At 47.7% G+C, this 13,736-nt stretch overlaps 1 protein-coding gene across 1 annotated transcript; it reads right to left on the reverse strand.

Moving 5' to 3' along the window:
- Positions 1-252: 252 nt before the first annotated feature.
- On the reverse strand, positions 253-13,345 carry AOC1 (amine oxidase copper containing 1). Its single transcript, XM_072964192.1, has 5 exons — positions 13,210-13,345; positions 2,914-4,502; positions 1,907-2,192; positions 1,450-1,582; positions 253-1,254 (listed from the first exon to the last, which is right to left on the reverse strand). The coding sequence occupies exons 2-5, from the start codon at positions 4,496-4,498 to the stop codon at positions 985-987; spliced, it is 2,274 nt and encodes a 757-aa protein (XP_072820293.1). The 5' UTR covers positions 4,499-4,502; positions 13,210-13,345; the 3' UTR covers positions 253-984.
- Positions 13,346-13,736: the final 391 nt, after the last annotated feature.

A 13,736-nucleotide genomic window follows, 5' to 3' on the forward strand; every position in this document is an offset into this window, starting at 1 on the left:
AGAGAGGAATGCTACTGCCAACCAGAGGAGACGTCACGTCCACAGACGTTCCCCAGTCCTCGCTGTCACGCCGCACAGGGCAGCCGCTACGAGGCAAGACAGTGCAGCGAAGTCAAAGCAAAACCAAACCAACCGGAGAAAGCAAGCCGCAAGCCCAAACCTGGAAACGGTGACTAGGTGAGCGCGCACCTGCTGCTGTTTCTAAGCCACTCGTCTGTGGCACTTGGTTATAGCAGCTCGAACAGACGCAGACAACAGGTAACCATGTTTATTAGCATCTTGTGTATTTTTCTAGGGTTTTTACACATACATATATTCCTCTCCTTTCTTACACAACAATTAGCAAGCCATCTCTATATTGTTCTGTTTTCTTGCTTAGTGTATCCTGAAGCTCTTTCCCTATCAGTACAGAGAATGTCCTCGTTCATACGTTTCTTTTACAATCACCTAAAATTGCGTTGTACGGACATTTCCATAGTCTATCCAGAATCTGTAGGATCTCTGCTGATGGATGTTGGGTTGTTTCCAGACTTTGTTAGCACAGACAGCACCGCATATATTTTTCCTGGGTTTGTAGGCAGATCTCCCCTAGAAGTTGGATCAGTGTGTCAAGGGTAAAGGTGTTAGCAATTTCGCTAGGTTTTTCCATCATGTCTTCCTGTGGTCGCCCTACGTACCCATCAGCGACCTGGGAGAGCGCCCCACTGACTCCCGAGAGGAGCTGCTAGTCTCAGATTCTTTAAACCAATCTGATTGGTCAATTCAGTGAGTGTCACTTGCCGCAGTGATGCAGGTCTTTTCAGGGGTGGAGGAGACCGAGGGGAGTGGAGGCCAAGGCCTGTGCCTCTCGTCTGTGTGTGTCCTACACGCCAGCCTGGTGCGTGTTCAGAGCACAGGAGCTGAGCCCTGAGGGGCTTGTTGTCTGTCCCTGGGGGGTGGGGGCCCTTGGGCTTCAGGCAGGTGTTGGTGGGGGGTGGGGCGCTTTCACACGGGCCTGTAGGTTCCATTGTAGCTAAAAGGGGGAGGCATCAGGCAGTCCCCCTCCTCCTCAGGGATCCAGCGCTGGACGTAGTTGGAGCCTTTTTCCTGAGGCCGCACGACCATGAGGTCTCTGGACTCCAGGGACGGGTCCTCTGGGAAGAAGTTGAAGGGCCGGAGCAGGAAGCCCACGGAGTTTCCGGGTGTGGCTGTGTTGGGGACGTCCTCTGCGTGAGGGATGTGCAGGAAGCCCACTGTGACCCAGGCCACCAAGTCCTGCAGGGGAAAGGAGCGGGCAGGGCTGAGGACGCTCAGGGAGGAGAGGGGCGGGCAGCCCCCCAAGCCCCGTGCTTCAGGAAGGGGCAAATCTGGTGACCGTGGAGCTTGCTCCCCACACAGCATGCCGGGGCTCGCCCGCCTGGGGCTGGGGCTGCGTGTGGGGCTTGGGCTGGGAGAGGGCGGGGCCGGTACCTCATCTTCAATGTTCTCATTGTTGTGAAGATACTCCTCGAAGACCACAGGTGGGTCCCAGGGGTCGTTTTGATTATAGAGGCTGCTGCTGCACAGCTCGGATTCCCGGTACCTGGTCACTGCCAGGGGGTACCTGCCCGGACAGAGAAGCCAGGTGGATCTGGCTGCAGGGGGACGCCTCCCAGCCCCTCCCTGGGAAAGTTAGCACCTTCCCCCGAATGTGGGATTGCTTCTTGAGAGTCAGCCAGACTGCTTGTGAGCTGAGGCCCGGGGCTCTGCAGGGTCTCTGCGCTCCCCCTCCCCAAATGTAGAGCCAGGCGCACACACACACACACCCGGACACCAACACATAGACTCAGAAGCTCATGGACAGAAGCACAGACACACATGGACACAGGGAAACACAGGGACGAGGAGAGGCGCCTCCAGCCCTCCCGGCCTCCGGGGCCTCCCTCACCTGGCCCAGGTGACAGCTCTCTCCTCCTGCCAGCCAGGGGGCAGCACTTGGTCAGCTGAGGAGTGGAGCTGCAGTTGGTAGCTGCGCTTGTGACCCCAGGGGTTCTCCTGGGGGCTGGTGAAGAGCAGGTACTTGGGCAGAGCCCGTCCGAAGCGGAAGGCCGCCTTGCGCTCCCGGGAGTACTTGGTCTCCTGGAGAGTCAGCTGGACCAGGCGGTGTCTCGGGCTCCAGGGGTTGGTGATGTTTTCCGCCTTCATCTGCAGGGTCTGGAAGCTATTCTTGGTGCCTGCAGGTGTGCAGGGAAGGAGGAGGATGAAGCGCCCTGAACTACAGCCTCCTCATCCCACACAGGGACCTGCATCCCAGATCACACCCCACAGCCAACCACAGGAGTGAAGAGGATGGGGGGACGGAGCTAGATGAACAGTGGAGGGAGAAGATTAAGAACACAAACATCAGAAGGACCAGAGACAGCTGCCACGATTCCCCTGTGACTCTGGGCAGTTCCTTCTGAGAGCAGAGCTCCGAGCCTGCTTGCTGTGTCCGCGGCCCCAGAGATGGGCAGCTCATCTGGCCCTGTTCTAATGTGTGAGTTGATGTCAGGTCAAACCCTGTCATTAAGCCCCTGTCCTCTTTTATTCAAGACACAAGTGTTCCTGAGGACACTGCGTCCACTCAAAGCTCTAGGCAGTGACATTCCTTGCACACCTAGGCTTCATCTCCTCCCCTGCCCTGTGCACAACTTTCTACCCTCCAGGGGGTCAAGGCACCTCCAGGGCAAGGGCAGGGTCACCCAGCCGCATCCATGGCGACACCTGGCACTAGTCACTTTCACCGTTTCTCAGGGGCACACACATTTCCAGCCCTGCAGGTTTCACAGAAGCAGGCTGGGCAAATTCTCCCAATATTATGCATCCAGCGGAGTTTCCCACCATCTCCCATGAGTGTAAGTTATCACTTGAATGCGGACATTTGGCCAAGAGGGTGGCTCCCAGCTTGACTCCTACCTGCCACATCCAGGTCGACGCGGTAATGCACTAGGTGGGTGTGAATGTTGCCGATCAGGTGTGTGTGCAGGCGGGTCCCGTGACGCAGCCCCTCGGGAGTGTAGAAGGTGGCGTGGACGTAGCCGGTCGCGTGCATCTTGGCCTCCATCACCCCGTTGGGGTGGAAGATAAAGTCCCAGATGTAATCGTAATTGTAGACAGTCGAAGTCGTCCGCAGCACCAGCACGTGGCCCTTGAGTCCTGCATAGAAGTTGAAGCCACCGCTGAAGTTGGAGTCAAAGTGTCGCCGGAGGGGAAGCCCTGTGGGCATCTCGAAGAGACAGAGGGCTCGGGGGTAGTGGACGGGGCCATCGGTGTCATAGTAATGGAGGGCATCCATGAAGGTGGCCGTCTCTGGGCAGTCGATGCCAGGGGCCAGTTCATGAGTGACACTGCCCAGGCCCCAGCCCACGTCCAGGTACTTGGTCTGCATGCCCGCAGGCGTGTGTCCCCCGTAGAGTGCCGCGGCCTCCTGCACGCTCACCTCGTAGGCTACGCGTTCACCCCCGAAGCGCACGTCCAGGACCTGCAGCCCGGAGGAGGAGCGCAGCCGGAAGGCGAAACTCCAGCCTTGGTAGAACACGGTGTTGCCCTCCAGCCTGTAGCGGGGGCCCTGGGGCTGGACCAGGCGGGGGCCGTTCCTCGTGATGGAGCTGGGGAAGGACCCACGTGGCTCGTAGAAGGAGAAGAGGGCCGACTCCGGCAGGCTCTCTCCATCTTTGCCCTTGGCCAGCGGGTCCTGCAGGACCTCCACGTCCACCTTTCCGGCAGCGTACTTTTCTGCCAGTTCCTCGGGGCTGCTGTAGAACTTCCCGTTGTACCAGACCTGCTCCACTGTCCAGTCTTGGGCGTTCATGCTTCCATGGTCTACGAGGAGCTCCAGCCCAGTGGGGTGCAGGAAGTAGCCGTCCATCTGAAGTTGCAAGATGAACCAGGTGCGGCGCTGGCCGGAGGCCACGCCCCGCGGCGCCACGTCTGTGAACGTCAAGCACTGGGAGTGGCAGTCTACAAATGAGAAGCCCGTGGTGTGTCGGAAAAACTGGTCCAGGGGCTTGGTGGCCTCCTGCAGGGTGCGGCTCAGGAGGGCATACTCCGTCCCAGTGATGGGCCTGGAGGCCCAGGAAGCCTGGTGCCTGGGCTTGCGGGGCAGGTCTCGCATGTACTGGGGACTCGGCAGTGGCCCCACAGCAAACTCGGTGATGTTGGGATGCTCCTGCGCTCCGAAGAAGATGATGACCCGGGCTTCCCGAGCAGGAGGTCTGTGACCTTTATCCAGAAACTTGAGCACATGGTGCTTCTTGGGCAGAAGCATCTCAATGAGGAACACGGAGTTCTTGGCCACGGTCAATGTTGCAGACGATTCCAGCTTCAGCTCCTTCTGGGACCAGAGGAAGCTGTGAACGGCCTTCAGCTCTTGGGCGCTCAGGTCGGCAAACACCCCAGCATTGGTGCCCGAGGTCCTCGAGGAACCGTCTGCCGTGGCCAATGTCTGCAGGACCAGGATGGCGGCGCCGGCCCAGCCGAGGGCCAGGGTCTTCCACCCCATAGCTCTGGAATGCAGTAGAAGAGATGAACTTGGTTGTTTTATGGGAGAAAGTGGGTTTCCACCAGGCTGAGTCTTGGACTGTGACGTCCCTTGGCCTCGTGGTTTGCCTGCAGACTCACTCCCTGGTTTGTCCCCTCGCAGTCGAGGCAGCCCTTGGTGGCAGTGGGGACCCACGCAGTTCCCAAGGCTGTGAACCTAGAACTGCTCTAAAAGTCTAGTTTAAAAAAAAAAAATCCGTTGATTCTATTTCTGCTCTCTCGTCCCTGGTCTGGAACCTCTTTAGATCCTGTGGCTCCTCTTACCTATGCAAACTCCTTTCCCCTCCTCTGTGCCTTGTCACTACCCGGACGGGCTCCGCTCTTACCTCTCCGGCTTTAGATTACCTAGAGACTCACAGCGCCCTCCGCAGGCCACAATGTGCTTAGTGCACTATGGGTATGGACAGCAAGACTGTATTTCTGATACACAACACTATGTTTTTTATAGAGATAAAATGTGAAATTTAGTGTAGAAGTTCAAAGAGTCGGCTCTGGAGTCAGGTTGCCAGGGTTCGCGGGGCTGGTCCGTCCCAGCGGTGGGACCAGCTGTGTGACCTTGGGCACCTTGCTGAAACTCTCCGGGCCTCCATTCTCTCAACCGTGCAATGGAAATAACCATGCCAGTACCCACCCCTGTGATTACTGGGAAAAATCAGCTGGACCACAGGGATAAAGTGTTTAGAACAAAGTGTACCTTCTAGGAAGCACTCAAGAAACACTGCCGACCCCTCTTCTTGAAGTCAGCCGCGTGGATCCACTCTGGGAGGCCAGCGCATTTACACTTCTGAGTGGTGCAGAGGAATCTGACCGGTTAGGCCGTAGGCCTGCGGCTGCACAGGGGAGGGTGAGAACAGGGTGGCCAGTCCCGCCCAGGCCTCTCGAGCCCCTCCTGGGGCCCTCAGGTTGTGACCACTTGACCCTCAAAGCCTGAGGAGGACACCTCAGGGTGCTGTCATCCCAGCTGGCCATTCAGGGGAATGCCCTTTCCCCTTCCATTTTGAGGGGAGGCTGCAGTCAGGATCTTCATGTCATGGACCATCCCTCAGAGCTGACCATACAGTCCCTCCCCCTGGTTCCTCGTCTTGTCCCCTGACACTGATGGGAAGGCCCAGGGATTCATGCGATTTTCTCTCCGGCCTGAAGGGATGTGGGGTGGGGGTCGGGGTGGCTGTAGGGGCTGCCGGTGAGTCCAGAGCCAGCAGAAAGACATGCAGTGAGCTCTTCTTCCACTATTAAACTTTGGTCAAGCTTCTTTTTTTTTTTAACTAGACTTTTAGAGCAGTTCTAGGTTCACAGCAAAATTGAGAGACATGCAGAGCAATCCCTCTGCCTCTTGCCCGCCTCCCCGCCCCACCACACACGTAGCCGCACGCACTGTCAGCATCCGCCACCACAGCGGCGTGCTCGTTACCATCTGTGAACCTACAACGACATGTCATTATCACCCAAGGGCCATAGTTCACGACAGGGTTCACTCTTGATGTTGTACATTCTGTGGGGCTCGTCAAACGTGTAAGGCCATGTAGCCATCATTACAGTGTCATATGAAGCAGTTTCACTGCCCTAAAAATTCTCTTTATGCCACTTGTTCATCCCTCTCCTCCTCCTTCCCCCGAAAACCCTGGCAACCACTGATCTTTTTACTGTCTCCATAGTTTTGCCTTTTCCAGCATGTCATGCAGTCGGGATCAACAGGATGCAGCCTTTTCAGACTGGCCTCTTTGACTCAGTAACATGTTTTTAAGTTCCTCTGTGTCTTTTCGTGGCCAGCTCCTTTCCTTTTTTTATAACCTCTGATGAAATAAAAAGTGTATTTTAAGGCAGGACAGGAACAAATTAAACGGAAAACTCTCTCCCTGGGTTTGGCTGGGTCTCTTCCCTCCCTCCCCGCCCCATGTGGAATGTGCATCTGTGTTACACGTTAACCAGAGCCTCAAAGGTGGGAGGACCTGATCCACTCACTAAAGATTAATTATTTTCCTTTCTTCCGACGCTAACAATGTAACGTCTTAACTTCTTTCCCAGCGTTTAGAGGATTGTGGTGACTTGCTACGTGCCTTGTTGGTGCTTACCTGGACTATGCATCCTCGGTGAACTTTATGTACAATATCAGGATGTCATTTTGATGTAGGTCCTTTTTTTTTTTGTTTCAGAAATGTATATGACTGTGCCTTTGATTTCTGACTGGCAGAACAGTCCTCAGAGCTGAGAACCTGCTTCCTGGGTGTTCATCCTCAGTTTGGCTCAAATAAAATTCTCTTTTTTTCTTCTCAACTTGATAATTAATAGTTAATTTTCTTGGCGTAGTTGGCAGAATATCAGAGACACCCCCAAGAGGACGCGTGGCGTCCACCGTGGACCGGTGTGCTGTGCCAGCACCGGCGTTCTTAGCTGCACCCACTTGTTGGTGCTCCTCAGGGACCTTGCTGAGCTCTGCTGACATCCAGGCATCATTGCTTTAAATGATGTCCTGAATTCTACTTGAGCTGTTTTCCTTGGGACTTGGGGGTCCCAGGGGTGGGTAACAGAACATTTCCCGTATATATCCCGTAGGCAGGGACCTAGGGGGACCTTTGGAGTGAACTGGGTTGGCTGTCCTTTTTAAAAAGTTGGTTTAAATGGGGAATATTACGTTTATATAGTCTGAACAAACTGTTTGCTAGAAATGAGAGACTGCTTAACTCCAAAGAAAAAGGGACATCTGCTCCTTCCGGCCACAAGGCATTGTCAGGTGACTAAGGACCCAGCGGAAGTGTCTGAGAATCAGTCCTCATGATGTGTAGCGGTCCCACAGAGGATCTCTCTACAACCGCTAAGTAAATTCTGCTCTCCGGGGAGGCATAATAGAGACTGATCCCCGAGGGCTCAGAGCACCCCCAGCAGTTTCAGACTGTCGGAGGGAGGAACTGAGACACTTAAGAGAGTTGAACCAACCCAAGGGTAACTCCTTGGGGAGCTGGACACACAATGGACCCACCACACTGCCCTCAGAAGTTTGTTCAGATCCTGTCTGAATTTGGCTACCAAGTTAATAATAGGAAACTGTGCCTCTAAGGCTGAACAGCTCCTGGATGGGTAGCAACCCACTGGAATTCCAGCTGGCATCGTGTACAGTTGGAACAAAGCCAATGCTTGTAAGCACTTATCTTAACTCTTAAATGGCCAGATGGAGCTCTTTTGACATTCTACCAAAAGCCAGCTTGATAAAACACCTTTCCAAAATTCTGACCCCAAGACAATAAAAGTATTCCTAGGAGAAAGCTTGAAATTATAACTTGAAATGTGAACACAGCCCACATCATCTGAGACTACAGCCTTAGCTCAATCAGTAGACTTAAAATAAAAGGGAGGAAAAAAAGAGGGAAAGAGATTCTTTAAAACTCAAGCAGGAAAATGTTGATACCTCTGTCGGTGTGTGTCTGGATATATGTATGTCTGTGCGTACATTATAAATATGCTATGTCCCTATCTCCTTTGATAGAGTTATCAAAGTTAATTTGTAAAAGAGCTCTGACTTAAAAGTAAGTGCTTACTACAACAAAGTAGTGAATAAGACAAAAAAGCAGTAGACTCATGGAGCAAACTAGTGGTTAACGGTAGGGAGAGGAAAGATGGAGGGGTGATATAGAAGATTATGAGGTTCAAACTATAATGTATAAAATAAGCTACAAAGATATATTTATTGTACAACACAAGGGACATAGCCAACATTTTATAATAACTATAAATAGAGTAGAACCCTTCAAATTGTGAATCACTATATTGTACACCTGTAACTTATATAATATTGTACATGAACTATATTTCAATTAAAAAAAGAAATGTTTTCAGAAAATAAGGTAAGTGCTTACACGTCAAATATTTCTAAATGTAACTTCAACTACTAGCCCTAATTTTTAAAAGATCATGCGATGTAGGATTAATTTTTAATGAATAAAAACAAGTTTAAACTGATGGTTTAATTAACACAGACATGTCTTTAGAGTCATCAGCATTAAGTGTAATTCTTTTATTGTACCTAGGTTTGCTGACAATCAATACGCATATAGTATCTGTGCTACAAATTCTGTCAACAAGATGATGAAAGGTATGATGATATTTTCCTAAGTAATAAAATAGAGATAAATGGGATAAAAGCTTTTGGGCGAATTCTTTAAGAATAACCTGTTTTATGATACATCCACGCAAAAACAGTTTTTCCAGACTTTTGGCAACCTGAAACTTCAGAGTTCTGCTAAATTAAATTAAGTGGTGGAAATTCATTGAATGTCTAGATCATTTTTAGTAAGATAAAATACTGAAATATTAATAGCTAAAGAAGTCTATGTTTACCTATTTTTGACCGCTTATTACAGAGAAACTAAATACGTTTGAAATGATTAATAAATATATTTTGCACTTTATTGAAAGATTGTAAAATGAAATGGCATGTATTTCTAGAAATTAATTTTAAAAAGGGACTCTTGAGAAAAGAGTCTCATGCGTGGTCAAGACTGACTAAGATTAGATTGAATTTAGTTAAATAAATTGATTTCAGTATTAAAGGTGAAACGATACAAAACTAGAACTTGTTTTCTCCTCTGTTGTGAGGACAGAGTTTTCTTGAAATATTAATCTGCTTTTCATAGCAAGTAGTAAAGTTTCCTTACCAGTAACTTTCTTCACTTGACTTTGAAATCTTTCATTGTCGCTTTGGTTAAGTGGATAAGCGTTATTTCACAGTCACTTATGATCCTACTTGGCCAAACATTTAAAACCTTTGATATCTTTGACAAACTTTCTCAAATCAAGTTCTAAATGAAGTTCTTTTGACTTCTAGCTGACTTTGAGATGCTTCAGAGAGCACCTGAACATCTCAAAGAGAGATACTAAACTAATTAGAATTATTTGATGTATTAAACAAGAAACATTGCGACATGAGTAACAATGAGTCTTCTTAAGTTGTATAGGTAAATATTACTAACATAAATGTTCTAGAAATTATCTGAAGTTCCAAAATTTGAAATGTCCTGGTATGTTGTCAGTCATAATTCTAGTTATGATCTTGGAATACTGTCCGTTACAGAAATAGCCAGATTTCCTTGACAGTTGCATTGTATTCAGGTCTTTAAATATGTTTTTAACATCTTTTGTCATTTATAGACTGTTATTGTCTTACTCTGATGCTTTTCAAAAATGGTTATAGACGACTTGCTTTTATGCTCCAAAACTAAATTAGACTCAGCAGCAAAAGGGCGTTCCACCTCATACGAGGGTTATTTCAGAAACAGCTCTCTCACATAAGGCTACTGAAGAAATAGTAATAGGATCTCTTTTAACAATTTGTGCCCGACACTCAGTTGAGTCTCTTCTAAATTCTGACTACACTCAGCACAGTTCTGTAGCCAACTAACTTCATATGAATTACTGTTGCTTTCTGCACCGAATACTACCTTGATTAATGTAATAACACTAACCCTGCAATTTTGCTTCCAGCACCCCAGGAAGAAAACAACCAGGACTACATTTTATTAACAGGTTATCTCCTGGAATGACTTGCAAGAAGCTGCTATTGATAAGGCTGATCTAATTTAATTTACAGATGGATCCTACTTCAGGGATGAATAGGGACATTACCGAGCTGAAAATGCAAAGCGTCCACAATGGACATAAGTGAAAGCTTTTATTCACCAGAAACAAAGTCAGCACAACAAACTAAATTAATCGCTTTAACCTGAGCTTGTCAACTAGCAGAAGACCAGGTAACAGATACACTGACAGCTGCTATGCTTGTAGAGTGGCACACAATTTTGGATGCTATGAAAACAATGAGAATTTTAACCTCTTCAGGACAACCTATTAAAAAAATAGAAGACAAGTGGCAGTGTTATTAATCATTATACCACTGCCAAGACAGTTATCAATGATTAAAATCTCAGGGATTCCAAATCTGACACTGTGGAAGCTGAAGGAAATCAGTTCGCTGATGCCACAGCCAAGCAGTCAGCTTTAAATCTTCATCCTGCCCAGCTTTGAGAGTGTCCACTGCTCTCTGTTAGCCCTGCTAACTCAATACAAGATTTCTTTCTACAGGCTCAAGAAATCTCCACTAAAGAAGAGAAACAAAAATGGCAGCAGAAAGGAGGAATTTTGACCCCACCACACAAGTAGGGTTTAGACCTGATAAAACAAAACAAAATGAAACTCATGGTGTCTACTGAAGCCCAATTGCCATTACGCCAGCAGGCACATTCTTTAACCCACTGGGAATCTGAGAAAATGGTTTTATGGGGAAAACAGTATTTTGGAAACTTTCACCCATGATGGTTCAAAGAAAATATAATATTGACAGTGTCTTATTGAGACACTTAGAAAAATCGGTAGCTACTTTTACAGTGAGCTTCTAGGAGATGAAAAGGATCATGAATTACAACCTAGAGATTTTGTTTATTGGAAAGGACATCAAAGAAAAGATTCTTTGCAGCCACAATGGAAAGAAATTTATTAGACATTACTAACTAATGCATGCATAGCCAAACTGAAAAACATTGATTCCTGAATTCACACCTCTCATCTTAAAAAGGGCCCAACATCTGAATGGACCTTGAACCTCTGTGTCTAGCACTTGGCTTTAACTAAGACAAGCATCACCAAGCTAGGACAATAAAAAGATGACAACAGTAGCAGACAACTGGCCCAAGAGTCCAGACCAGACCTGTAAGACTCATCCTAGGAGTTCAGTTGTACTGTTTGCCAAATGTCTATCAAAATCAAAAGTTACTGTTGTATTTCAAGCTATGTTTTTGCCTCAATGTTTAGGATGGAAAGAAAGCTTTTTAGTAACACTGTGACAAAGTATAGCTACTGGAGGCAATTTAACTGATTGTTGGATTTGTCATCAAATTTCTCAGTCAGTACAGTTGATAGAAGCCCCTTATAATTCTTGTCACTGACTTTTCAGATGTTTCTATAATCTGCAAAATGTTTCCCCATCAGCACAGACCTCCATGATTGTTTACTACATTCAATTAACTTACTCAGTTCTAAAGTTTCTATAATGAGAAAGCAATGTTGCCAAACCAATGACTCTTGATTTTTAAAACTGCTTTGCAGGGGAAAACTTATGCTATAATCCAGATAATGTGCTTTCATACCAGATGAGTCCTCTAATATAACCAACTAATGACCTGCGTGTAAAGTCAAATTTCTGCATAGAAGAACCTCCTTTCTAGTCTGAATGAAATGTTGGGTAAATGGTTCAGGTCTGGGGATTCATGGCTTAAATCTCTGCTTCTGACTTTGTTATTGTTGGCTGTGTTGATTGTGTTCTAGATCATTTAGAGAGTAATAATCTCTTGTGCCTCTTCATGTCAAAACTCCACCTAAAATAATGGTGTCTGAATGACTTGAAACTATTGATCACATCTATAGCTCCAAACAGAATAACAGGCACGCACGATGCACACACAAGTTAAAATTAGCATGAATCAGATTGGTCAACCTAGAATTGACTATCAGTCCTTGCTAAGCATTCTACTGTCTTAATCCTCTAAACAAAAAGAAAGAACTGGACTGTTAAGACTTGGCACTGGGGGATATGATGGGTCCAGGGCAGGTGAGCAACCACCCTGGCATGGTGTGGGTGGAAACCAAATATTCACTCACTTAATGCTTTCTATCGAAAGATTAATGATCAAAAAGGGGGAAATGATGAAATAAAAATTTTATTTTAAGGTAGGACAAGAAAAAATTTAACCGTAAAATTCTCCCTCTGTGTTTGTTTGAGCCTTCTGCCTCCCTCTCTAATGTGCACTGTGCATCTGTGTTATACATTATGCAGAACTTCTCAAACATGGGAGTGCCTCCTGGATCATAAAGACCACTTTTCTTTCTTCTGACACTAGCAATGTAACTTCTTAAAAGAATAGCGTTCTTTCCCAGTTCTTAGGGTGCCATGGTGACTTGGTACTTGTTTTGTTCATGTTTACCTGGACCATGTGTCCTTGGTCAGCTTTATGTAAATATCAGTGTGTTATTTTGATAAATGATCCTTTTGTCTTGAAAATGTACATGACTGTACATTTGACTTCTAACTGGCAGAACCATTCTCAGAGCTTTCTGAGAATTTGCTTCTTGGGTTATAGTCCTCAGTTTGGCTCAAATAAAATTCCCTTTTTTTCTTCTTGACTTGATAGTTAATTGAATTTTCATTGATATCCCTCATCCCCAAATTGCTTTTTGCCAAGGAGGGAGATGTGGAAGAGACCTGCAGTCCTTTAACCCAAACTTGGCTATCCCTTTGCCCTTTACCTTTCCCAGTACAATCTTCTGTTCCCATGTCTGTGGGGGCAGTGGGTAAGGTGGATGATGGCAATGAAGCCATGGGAGAAGGGAGAATGCGGCAGCCAGCGAGAGTGCGATGCTGGGAGACATGAAAGATGCTCTCTCCTCCTCACTGCTTGCCTCCAGGACCCAGAAAACAGCAGCTACCATCTCACTGCCCCTTTTCTATCTTGCTCCCAGGCAGTTTGTGCCCTGGAGTGACTCCCTCTGAGCTCTTGCTCTTCGCTTTCTGGCTCCCTCCCTCTTATGTCTTTGTTTCTTCTGACCCCTCACTCCGTGTTCATCTCCCTGCTTCCCGCACTTCCCAGTCAGCCCCTGCTTGGCTCTTCCCCGATAGCCCGACAGACATACCTGCGCGCTCTGCTCTGGTTTCGCCTCTGCTGCCAGCCTTGGTCTTTGACTCCTTCTTGAGCTTAATGGCTCTACTGGACTCCGCCCTAGAGGGAGGGACAGGCTGCAGTATGTGCTGACCAAGGTGGTGACCTGCAGGTCAGGAGGTTCCACACTGGATGGGACAGGAAATTGCTGGCAACCGTAGCCCAGAGGGCAGAGGGCTCCTGGTATCCAAGTACCCAAGTTTAGAAATTCCCCGTCATTTCCCATGTCAGCACCCAGGGTTCACTTCTGTTTTCACTTCTCTTTCATTGTTTCACTGTTTCACTTCTGTTTTCCCTAATAACGGGTGTTATTAGGGAAAACATTCCTTCTGCCACAGTGGCATCTTCCACAAGTGTTGTCTGTGCCATAGTCTGTTAAAGTAGGTGGTGAGTTTCAGAGGCCAGAGCTAAGGATGAGGGGAAATTTGCTGCAAGAAGTCTCACCTGAAGCAAATATATGGACAAAGACAGAGGCTGGTGGTGACTGACATCAACTTCAAA

Source organism: Vicugna pacos, chromosome 7 (genome assembly GCF_048564905.1).
Source record: "Vicugna pacos chromosome 7, VicPac4, whole genome shotgun sequence".
In the NCBI taxonomy this organism is placed as follows: domain Eukaryota; kingdom Metazoa; phylum Chordata; class Mammalia; order Artiodactyla; family Camelidae; genus Vicugna; species Vicugna pacos.